This window comes from Anopheles coustani, chromosome 2, assembly GCF_943734705.1.
Source record: "Anopheles coustani chromosome 2, idAnoCousDA_361_x.2, whole genome shotgun sequence".
In the NCBI taxonomy this organism is placed as follows: Eukaryota; Metazoa; Arthropoda; class Insecta; order Diptera; family Culicidae; genus Anopheles; species Anopheles coustani.
Window position 1 is genome coordinate 35,077,833 of NC_071289.1, and position 15,877 is coordinate 35,093,709.

General features: G+C 44.3%; 2 protein-coding genes across 4 annotated transcripts in view; one reads left to right on the top strand and one right to left on the bottom strand.

The window, feature by feature from the left end:
• LOC131262910 (cGMP-dependent 3',5'-cyclic phosphodiesterase-like) overlaps positions 1-12,612 on the top strand; it is a 49,349-nt gene extending 36,737 nt beyond the window's left edge. The window contains exons 6-12 of the mRNA XM_058265008.1: positions 1,146-1,276; positions 2,762-2,904; positions 4,456-4,522; positions 10,064-10,222; positions 10,315-10,652; positions 10,889-11,306; positions 11,378-12,612. Coding sequence (XP_058120991.1) covers positions 1,146-1,276; positions 2,762-2,904; positions 4,456-4,522; positions 10,064-10,222; positions 10,315-10,652; positions 10,889-11,306; positions 11,378-11,719 — 1,598 coding nt within the window. The 3' untranslated portion in view covers positions 11,720-12,612. The remainder of the gene's footprint in view (positions 1-1,145; positions 1,277-2,761; positions 2,905-4,455; positions 4,523-10,063; positions 10,223-10,314; positions 10,653-10,888; positions 11,307-11,377) is intronic.
• An 80-nt stretch (positions 12,613-12,692) lies between these two features.
• LOC131262006 (phosphopentomutase) overlaps positions 12,693-15,877 on the bottom strand; it is a 63,751-nt gene continuing 60,566 nt past the window's right edge. For all 3 annotated transcript variants that reach the window (XM_058263898.1, XM_058263896.1, XM_058263895.1), the window contains 4 exons: positions 14,713-15,123; positions 14,404-14,609; positions 13,747-14,293; positions 12,693-13,556 (listed from right to left, as the gene is read on the bottom strand). In XM_058263898.1, coding sequence (XP_058119881.1) covers positions 13,454-13,556; positions 13,747-14,293; positions 14,404-14,609; positions 14,713-15,123 — 1,267 coding nt within the window. In that variant the 3' untranslated portion in view covers positions 12,693-13,453. The remainder of the gene's footprint in view (positions 13,557-13,746; positions 14,294-14,403; positions 14,610-14,712; positions 15,124-15,877) is intronic.

A 15,877-nucleotide genomic window follows, 5' to 3' on the forward strand; every position in this document is an offset into this window, starting at 1 on the left:
TTCCCCTACCCTTCGTCCCTAAATCACCAAAGCCGGACGGCAAGGTAACGTTTCGAAATAAAATCTCTAAAACGATACGATCAAGCTTATTGCTCAAATGATTAGTTTCTCCGTTCGTATGTTCGTCCGCCCAGGAAGGAAGGAACGTCCACCCTGGCTGCAACAGTTCGCTGCAACCGGACCGGCCGAGTGAGTCGCCCTGGACATCCGACGTCCATGGGGGAAGCATAAAACCCCACCGGGGGCAGGAAAAATGTGACGCCGCTCAGCGCGTTTGTTGCGAGAGAAAAACGGCGTGCTTCACATAAAAGGATGATGGAAAATTTCCAATTAAGATAGAACCCTAGTGATTGGGGTTGCCAGAGTGCCGTGCAGATGTGGTAGGCTGCCTTTGGGGAGCTTTGGCGATTGTCGAAGCCGACCCCCGGAGTACGCCACACAATAGGTTTATATTCGGGGCAGGAGGAAGTGAACGAGTAAATTAAGTTTTCCCCCTCTCCCTCTCGAGATAAGTCATAAGCAAGCTGTTCCGGAGGCTATGAATATAATTTTTGCCTTGCACATTTGGGATGCAAATTTTAAGTTCTTCATTAATTGGTTTATTTTATGTACGATTATTTATAATGCAAATTGTGTGCTTTTGGAGGCGAACGAGATTGTTTAAATTTTCTTTATCTATCGATAAAGAGTCAAGAAATGCGCTTTATAATTGCATCTTGGAAAGTTCCTTTATGTTCATAATAATTTTAATTTTCATAAGGATCCTTACGGACAAAAGATTATTGTTGGCCCATTCCCCCTGTGAACCAGTTTAAATTGCATCAAATATTTAATCGAAGTGACGAAAACGAGTTTCGCCAGCGTTCGATAAGAAGAGTTCCACGTTCAGTTTAATTAAAAACTTTTGTTTATTCTACTGCTTCTGTCAATGGTTCTTAATTTGAAGGGAACAAAAAAATTGTATCGTGATATTGTGTTTCGTGTCCACTATTTTTTTTTCGTTACTGTTCTATTCGGGAAATTCATTTGCTTCTAGAGTGCCTTTCGGTTCTTTCGGCCCAGGCGGGTCGTCAGTCTCCCATCCCACGAAACAGTTGTCTGTCAATGCTCTCATTTATTAACCATCCGTGCCCTCTTTTTTCCAGGTGATCTGGGCCAGCTGCTGCGGGGCGTGATGACGGAGGCCAAGGAGCTGGCGGCCGCCGAACGGTGCTCTCTATTTCTGCTCGACAAACACACCGGCGAGCTGGTCTCGAAGGTCTTCGATGGTAATGAGGTGAGTTGTGAGCCCGAGCATAGTTACTACTAGAGTAAGCCCCGGTTCCGATGTTCGGCACCGATGAAGCAGGGGCCATTCCGGGATGGGTTTCATTATAGGAAATTATTTCGAAACCGAATCGATTGACCTGTTGAGTGAAGTTGTGCTATGCATCGTTCCATTGGCGAGCATAGTTTCATGCGCTGCAGAAGGAGGGAAAAGTTTTTCGATAGTTGAGAATTTTTCCCTTGTTTTTATACCGAGGGAAAAAGAGACGCAAATGAATGGCATATAATGATGGCCAGAAAATAAATTAGTTTGAACAGCTGTTGTAGAATTTATCGATTTCCAATTACGAGCTCGCAATATTGTATGCTTTAACTTTTATTGCATAATTTTGCATATAAAATAAAAGAATAAATAACAGGATCATTGCCTTTGATGATTTTGCTAGAATTCGTTAAAGTTTATTTTCAAACTAATATCAAATTCAATTTATTCGCGATGTTTGTTCAATAAAGAGCAGCGATGTGATGAATAACGTAACATCAATTAAATTGTGCTTAAAAGACCGAATCATTAACCAGGACAAATATGGAGGGAGATTTTCCATTCCCTTTCCTTTTTTCTCGTACATAAAACCAGATAATTGCAACGTTGGCACAAAGGATGTTTGGTTCGTATTAAAAAGAAAAGCCTTGACATCTCTTTCATCTGCTTTCGTTTGGATAAAGGTTTGTTTATTTGTTTTTTTTTTTTTTATTTGGAATACATGGACCTGTTTCAGCGAAGTTTCGGTTTCTCTAGTTATGTCACCGTCTTTTCATCTCCTTGCAAATAGACACGAAGCAGAGTAATAAAAAAAACAAGCGGCTTTTGTATTATCCTTCCAAAAGCGGCACGGATTTTTGTCTCTCGCCAAATGCCGGCCCCGTGGTATTGAATATTTGCCGAACTGCCGAAAATGCGACGTCGCCCGTTGGGCTTATTTCATTTCCGTTCGGCCTTCTGCAACGTGACGTTGGGTCTGGCGAAGGAGTCAGTAGAAGTGGTCGGTGACGGGACGAATGTTGTGAACGGAAAACGGTGAAAAACAATCGAGTAAATAAATAGAACGATAAAAAACCCCCGTCGCACTCAAACGGACAATAAAGCGCATAGCTCAGCAGACGCGGCTTAGCATACGGTCGTCAGCTGAAATTTCACCCCGGTGTAGAGCCCGGGTGGGTTTGGGAAAATAAATCCCCGAATCTTCTTCGGCGCAATAAGCGGACCGTAGTGCAGGTAGAACACATTCCCAAACGGGTGGTGATGATTTTCCCTGGGTTGGACCTTTTTCCCCACCGTGGTTCATCGGACCTTCGGGTGAGGGGACGCACGTCAGATCGTTCGTCCGGGGAACTAGTTTGATCGATACACCCGATACTCGAAGTCGTTCCCCGCAACACGGATGACGCTATAACACATTCTTTATCCGGTTTTCTCCCCCCCCTTTTTTTGCAGGCCTCCAAGGAGATACGCATCGAGAGTGGCAAAGGAATCGCGGGCTACGTCGCACAAACGGGCAAACTGCTCAACATCCGCAACGCGTACCAACATCCGCTGTTCTACAAAGGGGTTGACGAGTCGACGGGCTTCAAAACGAGGTAAGTGACTGTCGCAACAGCGAATGGGAGGGTTTCCGTACCCGTCGTTGGCCGTCGTTACAAAACACTCCGGATGGATTCGAGACGCCGGTTGATTGTGTTTATTTTCTACTGCCTGTCGTTTCCACTCAATTGCCTCAATATCGGTTTTGTTTCGGTTGGCGTTTTTCCGAAGGCACGGAAGGAAACACTTCTCAAGTGTTGTTTGCACGGCGGCACATTTTTGTTCTTAAAGTTGTACTTTGTCTACTTCTGGTAATATTTTTCATGAATCTTTTGGTACCGGAAGACGACTGCAATCTTTCACTACAATGAAACAAAATTGGTCATTTCTGCTCAAAGTGACAGATATTGCAATATTGCATTTATTTCTTCCCTGGTTGAATTCAATTTCATTGTAGTGAAATATTGCATCTTCGTCTTCTAGCACTATTTTGGATGTTAGCTTTTTTCACACGTTGACTGCCAAGCGTTTAGGCACACTTGTTTTAGTTCAATACTTCTTAATAAAATTTGTTTATAAAACTTTGTTTATAAACTAACGATTTTCAAAAGCCAAGCTAAGACTTAGCTTCCCAAAGAATTAATTTTTGACAAAATCTTATTTTTTTTATTTTATACTTTGATTTTTATTTTTAACTAGCTTGACGCCCCGGTGTTGCTCGGTGTAGAAGAGGTTGAGAAAAGAGTTATGGTTTTACTTTTTTTTTTCAATAATAAAAAAGTTCAATTTCAATGTAATAGTTACAATATTTAACATGTTTGATATTTCATCAATTTCCCCGTGATGTATAAACCTTGATGTAGCTATACACCTTGACAATTATTTACATGCTTGTTTTGTTTGTGTTAGTAAAACTGAGTTTAAATTGTAAAATTTAGAATAATAGTTATCAAACAAACCTTTAATAATATCTACAGTGCTTAACCTATATGTGTGAAAAGTTTCAGCATTGTCAGTTCAATATTTTTCGAGTTTTTAGTGTACATAGAACTCCATATATGAAAAAAGCTAAAATATGTAGTAGATTGACAGGTGGCTATCAAAAATGATTGCCATGGCAGTTAACGTGTTAACAGAACGATAGAACTTAGTTTTAAAAATGTATACCTCTCAAACTTAAAATTTTGATCATGTTTTCCTTAATCCAAAATTAAAATCACGTGGTTTTATCACATATTTTACTTCAAACCACATCCACCAGCGTCCGGAACAGTGAGAACGAAACGGAAACGGAAAAAAATACTGATATTGCTTCAAAAAATCAATCCCCTAATCGTCGGCGACACACCATTCACAGTATCTCACTTATCAATCAGTGGCTACAAAGTTTTCCAATTAGCGTCAACATGTTGCGAAGGGGCCGTTCGCAGAAGTGGGTGGTGTTTAACTCGCACAATAAAATGAGACGTTCGTGCTCGTACTTTTTGCTTCCTTTTTTAAGGCAACCACATCAACCTCTTCTTGTGCTGCCTCTTCCGTGATGAATGAATCCGTTTCTTTTTCCTTCATTTCATTCATTTTGATTTTTTTTCTCTCTCCCATTATAGGAACATTCTCTGCTTTCCCATCTGCGACGAAGAGGGCGTCATTGGGGTGGCCCAACTCTGTAACAAGGTAAGAAATGTGCACCCTTTTAAACACATCTCAGCTGGGCTCGAATTTTCCCACGGCGTTAGAGTTAATCACCAGGCGCCTCCATTTCGGGTGGACCTTTTTGTTTTGTTTTTAATCCGGCAATCAAATTTGTTCACACATTTTTTTTTCTCGCTTCGCCTTTGTCCCCACCACCTAACCTAACAAACCGGAAGCAATCAATAAGCAAATCGTGCCTTCATGTAGCGTGTAGCGAAATTGCTGACAATCTTACAACGTCGCAGAAAAGTAAATCCAAACGAGAAACAACCGGCCGGTTAAGAGGATGCCGGATACCCCCCCCCCCCCCCCTCTTTTCTCTCCTTACCCCCAGCGAAGGGTGATTGAATTCTTTCCATTTCTTCTAGTTAAACCCGGCGGAGGTGGCATGTTAGATGATTGATTGATTTAATCGCCCTCCATCATCGGCGACGAACACTCGGTGCGGTCAGTGCGGGACCTGAGCGGAGCGACCGGGGGGAGGGCTACCGGATGTCTAAAGCACACCCAATATGTCAATCTTGATGCCAGCAAGAGGGTGTCAGATTTTATTAAAGGTTGTTGCAGCTTTTCGCTCCCCAACGCGTTGGAATTTAATTGTAATATTTAAGCTTTTTGATTGTTTTTTTTTTATTTCCGGTTCATGAACGGTAAAACAACATCGCTTTTCTTAGCGTACGAATAGAAAAACATCAATCTTCAACCCATTTCATTCTGAAATGGTTGCTTGGGGAATGAATTTAAAATGTCCCGTCGGCTGAAGGCAATTTGTTTTAATCTTCAATCTACGCTGTGCAACAGGGATAGAAAAATCTAAATCCTACTTACTCCCACTTGATGGAAATGGAAGAAAAGCAGAGAGAAATCAGCTGCACAATGGGCATGAAAAATCAGCTACCGCCGGTTTTTGCGTTTTGCTACAAATTGATTACCATTAAGCTGCAGGATTGAGCTGAAATTGCCGGTTTTTTCTCCTTCTTGCAGATTTGTGGCAAACCAAAGGGCAGATAGGGGATCGGTGGGGGAAAGAAAGTATGACGTTTCGGACGAGGCCGACGGGCAGGAAATACTCCTAGCGGAAATGATTGAAACGATTTGTATTCAGCAGTTGTAATTCAATTTCGTAAGGGTTGGCCCTGCAAAGCTGGACCCTCTCGGTGGAGTTTTCTCGGGCTTTCCCGGTGAACACAACACCGGTGGTTTATGATTTTTGCCTTCTTAGCCCTCGGTTGTCGCAACGCCATCAGCGTCTTGACAGCCCCGAAGGAAGCGAAAGAACGAAAAGAAATCTCGCCTGTTCTCTCTCTCTTTCTGTCTCTGGAGACATCGAGACGTCTTCGACTGCGGCTTAGAATGTTGCGATGATTTGAAATGGGAATTTTATTAGCCGATGCGGATTGCGTTTCCATAGCTGTACGTACATATATTTTTTAGTGTTGCAGGAAAAAAGGAAGGCAAAAAGTGCAAATACGTTGTGTCACAAGCTAATAAAAATCTCAACAAACTTGCGACTGCATTGGGAAGCTCCCGAGCTTCGAGGGTGAGTCTTGTTTGTCCCCGGTCTACTCGTCGCACACGTCCAGGCAACCTAGCCTAACTTTCCTGCTCCCTTCGGAACATAGTGGCCTGCCGTTTGCTGATTCTAATGAACTTATCGAAGCTTTGCTTTGAATCTCCACAATATACGCATCGACACCATGAAATGGACGCATCCTCTCGGATCCGGTGTGTAGGAGTGTGTGCTTGTGTGTTTTTTTTCACCCACCCGGTAGCCCGGTAGTAATGGTATTTCTTTTCAAGGACTATTGGATTTCCCATTTGAGTGTTTCGATGTCACGAGGGGAAATGAAATGAACAGGTGTCCAACTCTAGTTGATTCCAAGACGGTAACGAGGAGATAGTAGGGGAGAGGTGAGGGACAGGAGAAGGTCTCTACCGAAAACACCGGTCCATACCGTGAGCCAATTTGTCGAAGTTGAATTTGACAGTTTTTTTGGGGGCACGGAATTCCGATCGAGCTTTGGAGGTTTTCGGAGAAACTGAGATTTTTAATAATATAACATTTCATGGCGTTCCAAGAAATTAATATTAAAAATACTTAGCAAAGAGAATATGTTGTTTTTTTCTAGAAATAGGACTAGAAAATTTCTATGAAGCAACTAAATTACTTTGCTGTTTCATCCATATTATTTCCATTGTTTTTTTTTTGTACCTTACATTATATTCTTTACATTACCGTAAGGTTCAAACATCGGTGGAATTAAAAACAAAGCCCTAAATACTTCCGAGCCGTCAAAAGATCTTCGCACAAAATCCAATTTCAAAAGACTCTTACAGTTTCGAGGGCAAAAAGTAAACAAGCAGTGCTTAAAACTTCCCACCACCGCTGCTTGGTTTGGGAAAACTTTCCACTCCATCGGTGTTTGGTGTGGGGCGGTTGGCTTTCCATATCGACTTTCGCCCGGAGCCGACAATGTGCATGTGCGTAACTTGCGTCCATGAAACATGACTCAGTCGGTAATATAGTTGGAACAAGTTGCCTCCATCGGGCGGATAACAATGCCCCGTTGCTCGACGGTAGGAAACGTATCATATCACACGGTTTGTGGAAGATAAAGTTAATAGGAGGTTAGGAAACGAGAGCCGCCTTCCAAGAATGGGTTGAGTTTTACCGAGCGAAAGCAGTCGGTCGGTCGGTTTAATGAATTTCTGTGAAAAGTTTCTGCGAAAAGTGGACAGGTTAAAACGATTCAGGTGTAAATTAATGGGAATTTTCAAATTGAATGATTAAAACCAGCCAGCACGGCGTGTGTATGACAATTTTCATTACAGGCGTTGCCAGCCAACTTTGCCTCGAAAGCGGGTGATTTTGTCTCTAACGCACTTTGTTCTGAAATAGCTCATCAACTGTTTTCTCTAAAGCATGTGGTATTGAAATGACTCATTGACTGTTGTCTCTAACTCATCTGACTTTGTCTCTAACCCATCTGGGTTTGTCCCAAGTCGAAACCAGAGAATAAACAAAGTTTTTGTGGTTATGCTACATTGTAAAACTCCAAGAACAATGAACGTATTAGTATATACAAAAATATAAATGCTTTTAGTTTTTGGAGTTTTCAAATGTAGAATAATCACAATTTCTTTGTTTATTCCCTGTTTTTCGACCGGAGACAAAATAAGATGGGTAAGAGACAAAGTCAGATGACTTAGAGACAAAATTCGATGAGTTATTTCAATACCACATGCTTTAGAGACAACAGTTGATGAGCTATTTCAATCATCGATGGGTTAGTGCTTAACATAGATAGCAACCTCTAGAAGAATACTACAAGCTACAAGCTACAAACAATACATCAAAATACATACAAAAGAATGCAAAAAAAGTAGTATTTAGAGTTTTAAAATGTAGCATTCCCTGCTACAATTACTTTGTTTATTCCCTGTTTTTCGACTGGAGACAAACCCAGATGGTGCTAGAGACAAAGTCAGATGACTTAGAGACAAAATTCGGTGAGTTACAGCATTTCCCGGCTTTTTATTTCAAAGTCCATTTGTTGCCATTATAGAGCGCAACTGGTCAGATGAAACCTGGCACTTGTTAGTGTTTTGATGGGACTTTGGAATAAAAAGCCGGGAAATGCTGTATTTCAATACCACATGCTTTAGAGACAACAGTTGATGAGCTATTTCAATCATCGATGGGTTAGAGCTTACCATAGGTGGCAAAGTCTGTATGCTCGTTCAAATAGCTGAATTGGGAAAACGCATTATATCATCTCCGGTGGATAATACATCGCAAAACGCAATATCTCGTTCTAGTGCGTCGAAAGGCCATCGAGATTACTCATTTCGATCCAGGCTTCCACCAGCAAACGACATCAAAGCGACCGGTGGAATCAGAAATCACCATCGCACCGCAAATGAACTTTCCCCAAAGCTTGCGGCTGCTAAGCATGCCACAACAATTCCACTTTAATTACTTCCTGGGGAAAGCCTCTGAGCGGGAAAGGATTCAACATGTCGGTCCATTTGTGTCCGGGGATTGCGAGATTAGATCAATAGTGTGCATCGTCCGTTCCATCGTCGGCAAACACCACCAGCATATCGACAGCGAGCCCAACTACGTCGTCCCGAAACCGAACCAGACGTAAAACCACACATTACAATGTCATAAATGGTAATAGGAAAATCATTTCCCACACCTCACGCTCCTGCACTCCGGGATGCACGCGAGTTTTTTTATAGACTCCGCGCATTTTCTCTCTCCACACCACCGGTGAGCTCCATTTTATGGCTCAATTTAAAATCCATTGAAACTATCGGATGGTGGGGAAGTGGATAAAAAGTTGCAAATCCTCGACGGTCACGGGTTGGGCCAATCACTTTGTAAATAGTTTTCCCCTCGACTGTTCGAACACTTTGATTGCCGGCGAACGCAACGTTCACGAAGCCAACCGTGGTAACAAGCTCCCTGTTTGACTTTGTCCACTTCCGAATGGGTAAATCCATCAAATACTTCTGGGAGCACTGCTTAAAACTTGCATTTTAACTCCCGCTGAGACCGGTGTAAAGTGAAAGTTGCCGGTAAAGTGAAACAAATCGAAAAAGGGTCCGAACGAGATGCCATTTGTTTCGTTTCGTGCCATTTGTCTTATTTCTGGTATCGGAAAGCTTTTAAATTTCGAACCCCTTCAGGGTCCATTTTACTGGAAGCTCTTCTTGTTTTCACATTACGCTGCCATGTTCGACATAAAGTTCTATACTCCTCTATCAACTCGTTCCTTCCATTCATTGCATGCGGCTCAGCCAAAAGCAATCACCAAATGTTCCCCAACGGGACGTGGCAACCATTGGAACGAGTTGAATGGAAAACATCGTCTTGCAGATTTCCCTACTGGCGTTCGCCGCAAAACCGACGGTGTGTTTCCAACAGCCGAACACGGCACCGAAATATTCCACACTTCATTCTGCTACCACCAGCACCACCACCATTGTGTTAATCCATGTTGCAACGGAAGAACAGAAACAGAATGAGATTCTTCACATCGAAACAAATCGAACCATGCGGAATGGTTCCGCACACCGTAGTACAAGTCATGTGGGATAATATCAGATGCATTGGTACGGAATTTGTCTGCAGTATCCGTGGTAGGACCGTGGGGTATGTGATGGTTCTGGAGGACGGAACGGTCCTTCAACAAGCGTATATCGACAACTGGCTTCGTTTCGTTTTTCGTACCTCTATCTTGCAATTTCTCGTACTTCCCCCAACCTGCTGGTTCTTCGATAAATTCATAGTTGTTTCCATCAAGTTGCCTATGGTAACCTAGCAAGGCGAAACCATCTTGGAATGGCATATTCGTTCAAATAAACGATTGCTCGGATGGCATGTGTTACTGTATGAGGTTATGAATTTGTCATGGCAATCGAGGGCTACTTGTGTTAGTTTTTATGGGTAAAACATTGTACATTTTAAAACCTTAACGTTTTTCCTTGCATCTTTCTCACTTCGTTATCAAACAGCTAAATGGATTCCACTTCGACAAGTGCGACGAGGAGGTGGCGACCGCGTTCTCCGTCTACTGCGGCATCAGTATTATGCACGCCCTGGTACACAAGCAGGTCCAGAAGGCGGAGGCCCGCTACAAGCTGTCCCAGGAGTTGTTGCTCTACCACATGAAGGTACGGCTCACGGCGAGCCGGCTTGCGGCGGCTCGCGGCGACGGTCCTAATAGATTGATTGAACTCTTCCCTTTCCTGCACGACCCGGCCAGGTACCGGACGCGGAGGTCAATCACGCCCTGGAAGCGGTAAAGGAACCGGACCGGCAGCAGCAGGACGAGCAGTACCACGCATTTCCACGGTTCGACTTCTGCCCGCGGGACGTGCGGGATTACGCCCGGTCGGTGCAGCTGGCGATGCGCATGTTCTACGACCTGAACTTTGTCGGCAGCTTCAAGATACACGAGTACAAGCTCGCCCGGTTCGTGCTGCTGGTGCAGAAGGGCTACCGGGACACGCCGTACCACAACTGGTGGCACGCGTTCTCCGTTGCACACTTTGCTTACTCGCTCATGAAGAACCTTCGCCTGATCGAACGAGGCATTATCACGTAAGGAAATCGTTCGGAAACGTTACAATCTTTTCCCGACCAGTGACCATTGATGTTTCCAGCACAGTTGATATCAGACAGATACATTTCTGTCATCCATGGACAATTTCAAGTGGGGAAATATTTGTTCATTGGTCGGTGAAACGTTGTAATGACACACTGCACTTTATACTTAAATCACGAAGAAATCGAAATTAACCTGTCACGTAATATGTTTCCTGCTATAACAATTGTAGCAAAATGCAGGGCTTCTCCTTTCTGATTGCGGCCTTCTGTCACGATCTCGATCACCGGGGCATCAGCAACTCGTACCAGACGCAAACGAGCAGCCCGCTGGCCCGGCTCTACAGCAGCGAGGGAAGCGTCAACGAGCGGCACCATCTTTCGCAAGCCATCTGCATATTGAACGACTCGAGCAGCAAAATCCTCGACGGTCTAACGACGACCGAGTTCAAGGAGTGCATCGACTATCTGCGCGAGCTCATCCTGGCGACCGATCTGGCCAACCACTTCCGCATCCTGCCCCGGTTGAAGAAGTTGCGGGCGGAAAATTTGGCCGAGGGTGCCAATCAACGGCTGCTGCTGTCCCTCATGATCACCTGCTGCGATCTGAACGATCAGATTAAGTCCTGGAAAACGGTGCAACACGTAGCGGTAAGCCAAAAAGAATGTCCTTTATGAAGGGTTTTCGCTTGTTATACTCACTTTTCGATATGTCTCCCCAGCATCTGGTGTACGCGGAGTTCTTTGCCGAGGGCGATCTGGAGAGGCAGATGGGTCTCCGGCCGAACGCGATGATGGATCGCAAGAAAGCCTGCATTCCGATGCTGCAGATCGAGTTTCTAACAACCGTCATCCGGCCGACGTTCGAGATACTGGTGCAGATATTCCCCGAGACGTCGTCGTTTCTCGACACGATCGATAGCAACCGGGCTCAGTGGGAGCAGGTACGCAATGGTGCCGCACAAGGCAACGGGAACGGCAACGGCATCAGCGAACCCTGCAATGGATGCAATCCGACGGCCGATTGCTGTGACTTTTCCTGCTGCACAAAGGTGAACGAGTAAACGCTGGTTGCATCCAAGAGGGCATATGTTGGCATATCGCTGCCTACTCGATGCAGGAAAATGGGACTGTGCTATGCTCGTTTCATTTGTGTTTTCCTTTCCGCCAAAGAGGGAGATGAATACGATAGCTTTTATTTATTGACAGTATTGTTTTAGTACCGAATTTCCATTCTTTCCCTTCCTAAACCATTAGAACCGTTCCCCTTCGCCAAGGGGGGACATGAGTCCAGTTCTGGTGTCTCGAAAGTTTTCACCTACAATTAGGCGGTAGCTTAAAGTAAGCAAAGCCTCCATACGATAGATACACTCGCACATTACAAACAAGTTCACACTTTGTTATGATTGTTTGCTGGCAAACAGATCGTTTTTTACAGCTAGACACACTGATAGACACTGCTGTATACAACGTGTTACAGTTTTACCTTTATTCCGTTTTTAAACTAGCAAATGTAACGTTTAATTGAGTGTACGACAAACTAGGATGAAAGTCAGCAAACAAGGCGGAACGTCTGAATGATACCAAAGTCGAATGAGCGTGTTGTGTGCTGGGTGCCGATACGGGGTGAGAAGTATGTAATAAAAATAAAATGTAACTGCACACCACGACTGCACACGGAACATTATCTACCACTAGCAACAAGCGAGGGCAGTTAGGAAGGCTTAGCCGCAGCTGTACCGAGGCCGGGCAGTCCGGGTAGAACAGATTTCTAATAATATTTGCACTAGGTCGGTCTAGTGGCCGATCGTGCCGTGACCGTTCAGTTCCATTTGCTGTGTTGTAGGCCGGTGCAGAAGGCAGACAGGGGGTGCAGTTTGACATTGTAGCCAATAGAGAGGAAGATATGAGTAGAACAAACAATTCGTGGATAAATGTAGAATAAAGAAACACTCATGCCAAACATAATGAAACGGGCTTATTTAAATATGGATATACATAATGGATGAATTGATGATGACATAATGTGGTGTGGCGCAAAGTTGCAGAATGTTGCATAGTTTTTTTTTATTTTTTTTTATTATTTCCTTCCATTCCGTTTACATGACCTTCTCACAGCTTATAAACAGTTGTTGTTTCAAAAACCTTCCTTTTTCCTTCAACAAAAGCATTGCTCGAGGAGCAACCTTAGGTTGAACAAAATCGTATCAATCGGGGACATAATGGTTGTTGGAGAAAATAAATAGTCACACATACACACACATACATACATACACATTATTGGTACGCTTATTATCGGCTATCATTCAACATATAGACATCAAACCCGGTACGTTATGTTATAAACGGTGCTAGTCGGTATGTGTATACATTGGGTTTAAAAAATATTCTACACGTTCATTACTTCCGACTATCCTTTAAGGAACTAGAATCATATAGAACACAATCAACGAAAGCTAAGAGAACAGCGCACTATCTAGCAGAATTACATTTCTGTGATTTCTATTTCATAATTTGTCAATTGATGCATGCCTCGGTGAGCTATTCTTTTTCGTCATTCGAGTTTCGGGCGCTCGCGTGTTTTAGCTGGAGCTTAGTTGAGTTCTTTTGGATTACGAATATGATATAACATTTTTCTCCATATCTTTTCGCGATATGTTCATCACTTTTACTACCCGGAATGAACTGATGAGATTGGATGCAAATGGTTTCGTTGCTGTTAGAAGTGTCAATTGTTTGAAAATACGCTCTGAGAATGTGGCGTACGATTTAATCCTTGCCGCACGTATGGTCGATTTCTAATCAGACCGTGGCGTAAGATTGTTTTCCTCCGGCTGCAGCAGCTCCGTGACGATTGCATCGACCATCTCACGAAGTGTTGCCCTCGAGCCGTCCCAATCTCTGCAAGACAGAAAAAGAAGATATCGGTTAAAATAAGGATAAATTATACACTTTACCAAACACCCTGTGTACTAGGTTGTAGTGTCTGCTCGAATCGAGCAAAAAAGCATAGCATCACAAAATGGTTGAAAACTGCACTAAAAAAGCTTCCCTTATTAGCGGAGACATAAACTTAGACGCGGAAACTTACCGTTGTCCTGGCTGAGCACACATTTCGGCGTAATACTTGATTTTCGGTTCCGTACCGCTCGTGCGCAGCGTTATGACGGCGCCATTTTCAAACGAAAACGTTATCATCTGTGAGCTCTTGCTCGTCGGGAGCACCGCACGGCCATCCGGTTGCGAGGAATCGTACCCGGTGGTAAGATCCCGTACATCCGCAATCCTGAAGCGCCCGTCAGCGATCGTTTGCGGGTAGTTTTCATCGGTCGGCTTGTTTCCTTCACCACCCATGTTCCGGATTCGCTTGAATATGCGTTCGATAACGGGCGGTTCGTAGCAAAAGTGATACGACGTTAGCGTACAGTGGAACCCGTAAATGTCGTACAGCTCGTTCAGTTTGTCGGCCAGCGACTGGTTGGAGGTGGCCCGCAGATAGCAAGCCATCGTGGCCAGATGGCAGGCGGCACTAACGCCATCCTTGTCGAGTACGGTGGGTGACACCATGAACCCGATCGCTTCCTCGAACGCAAACAGGACCGTTTTTCCTTCGGCAAGCAGTTCCACCGATTTATTACCTTTGAAGTAACGGGAACAAGGGGATTATTTATCAGCAAAAAGTAATGTCTAACGAAATGCAAACTTGTAATCATCTCCACGGCAAGCCAGACAAGGGACCTTTACTTACCCATCCACTTGAAACCCGTAAGTGTTTCGATAAAGTTGAGCCCGTCCACGTTGGCGATCGAGCGGCACATTTTGCTGCTTACCGTGCTCGCAATCAGATAGCAGTCGGACAGGCTCCGGTCCGGAAACTGCTCCCTGTAGCAGCGGATGGACCACCAGCCAAGAAGCGCACCCAGCTCGTTGCCGCTAAAAACACGCCACTCTCCTCTACAAGAACAAAACCATGCAAAGAAACCCAACGTTAGTAAAACCATGTTCGTGTTTCCCGTACACCCCCCCCCCCCCCCCCCCCCCCCCCTCTCGAACTTACTTGAAATCCTTTTCGGCACAGGCCAACCGATCGGCGTCCGGGTCGTTAGCCAGGATGAGCCCGCAGCCAGTTTCGTTGGCGAGCTGCATCGAAAGCACCAGGCTCGACTTGCCCTCCTCCGGGTTGGGGAATTTTACCGTACGAAACTCGGGATCCGGATCGCGTTGCTCCGGCACGGCGATGACTGCGGGCAGGTTCGCGCACTCGAACGCCCGTTCCACGAACGGATAGCCGACACCGTGCATGGCCGAGTAGACGAAGCGCACCGGGCTGCCGGTGTTGTACTCGCTGATGAACGGCGCCGGTACGTTCGAGCGAAGTTTGCGGAAGTAAAGCTCCACCATCTCGTCGTACGGATCGTTCAGTTTATCCGACAGCAGCAGATCGACGTTCCAGGACGATTCGAGCGGTCTATCGGTGGTGGCAGGAGGGCGGAGAGGGAGAAAAGTAAAACGGAAGACGGACAAAAACTTAGATAGTTTGTTTTGGAAATGTTTTCTACCCGGAACCGCTAGGAAGGACGAGCAAGTTTCCTTACTTTCCCGATGTTGGAAACCAAAAATCGAATGTGCTACCGTATATGTTGCACAAATATTCTACTTAGACAAACTTCCATAAACACACACTCTAATGCAATTACATCTCAACGAGAAGCTCCTTGCTGAGCCAGCGCCAAAGGTTAGTGATTAAGACAAACTTCGATTTCTAATAGGTCGCTCCGAGAAAGCATAATTTAGGGTCTTTCTGAGGGCTGAGGATGAGGATGTTTTGGACACATTTGTGCAGTGTCTGCACAAAAACATTTCAATTAATTCACCATCATAAAGCTATGAAACCAAGTAGTTTTTATTGACAAAACATTATTTCTTATCACCGTTTAGCGACTTACATAACTCTATTGGCAGGTATTTTTTGCACAACTAGGGTCAGTTGTGGCAACAATTTAAATAAATGAGTTTTTAATTATCTGATTCAATAATGTTATATACTTTTAAATTATTCAGATATTGTTTGTTTCATTCAATTTCAGTATGAAGCTCCATACTTAAAAAAGATTAGCTGTTTAAATGTTCCGAATATGGAACGTAAAGAATTAAAAGGCCATCTATAGGGGTGGCTGGGGTAATATGCACCCTGGAGGCAAAACGCACCCTTTCTAATTTCT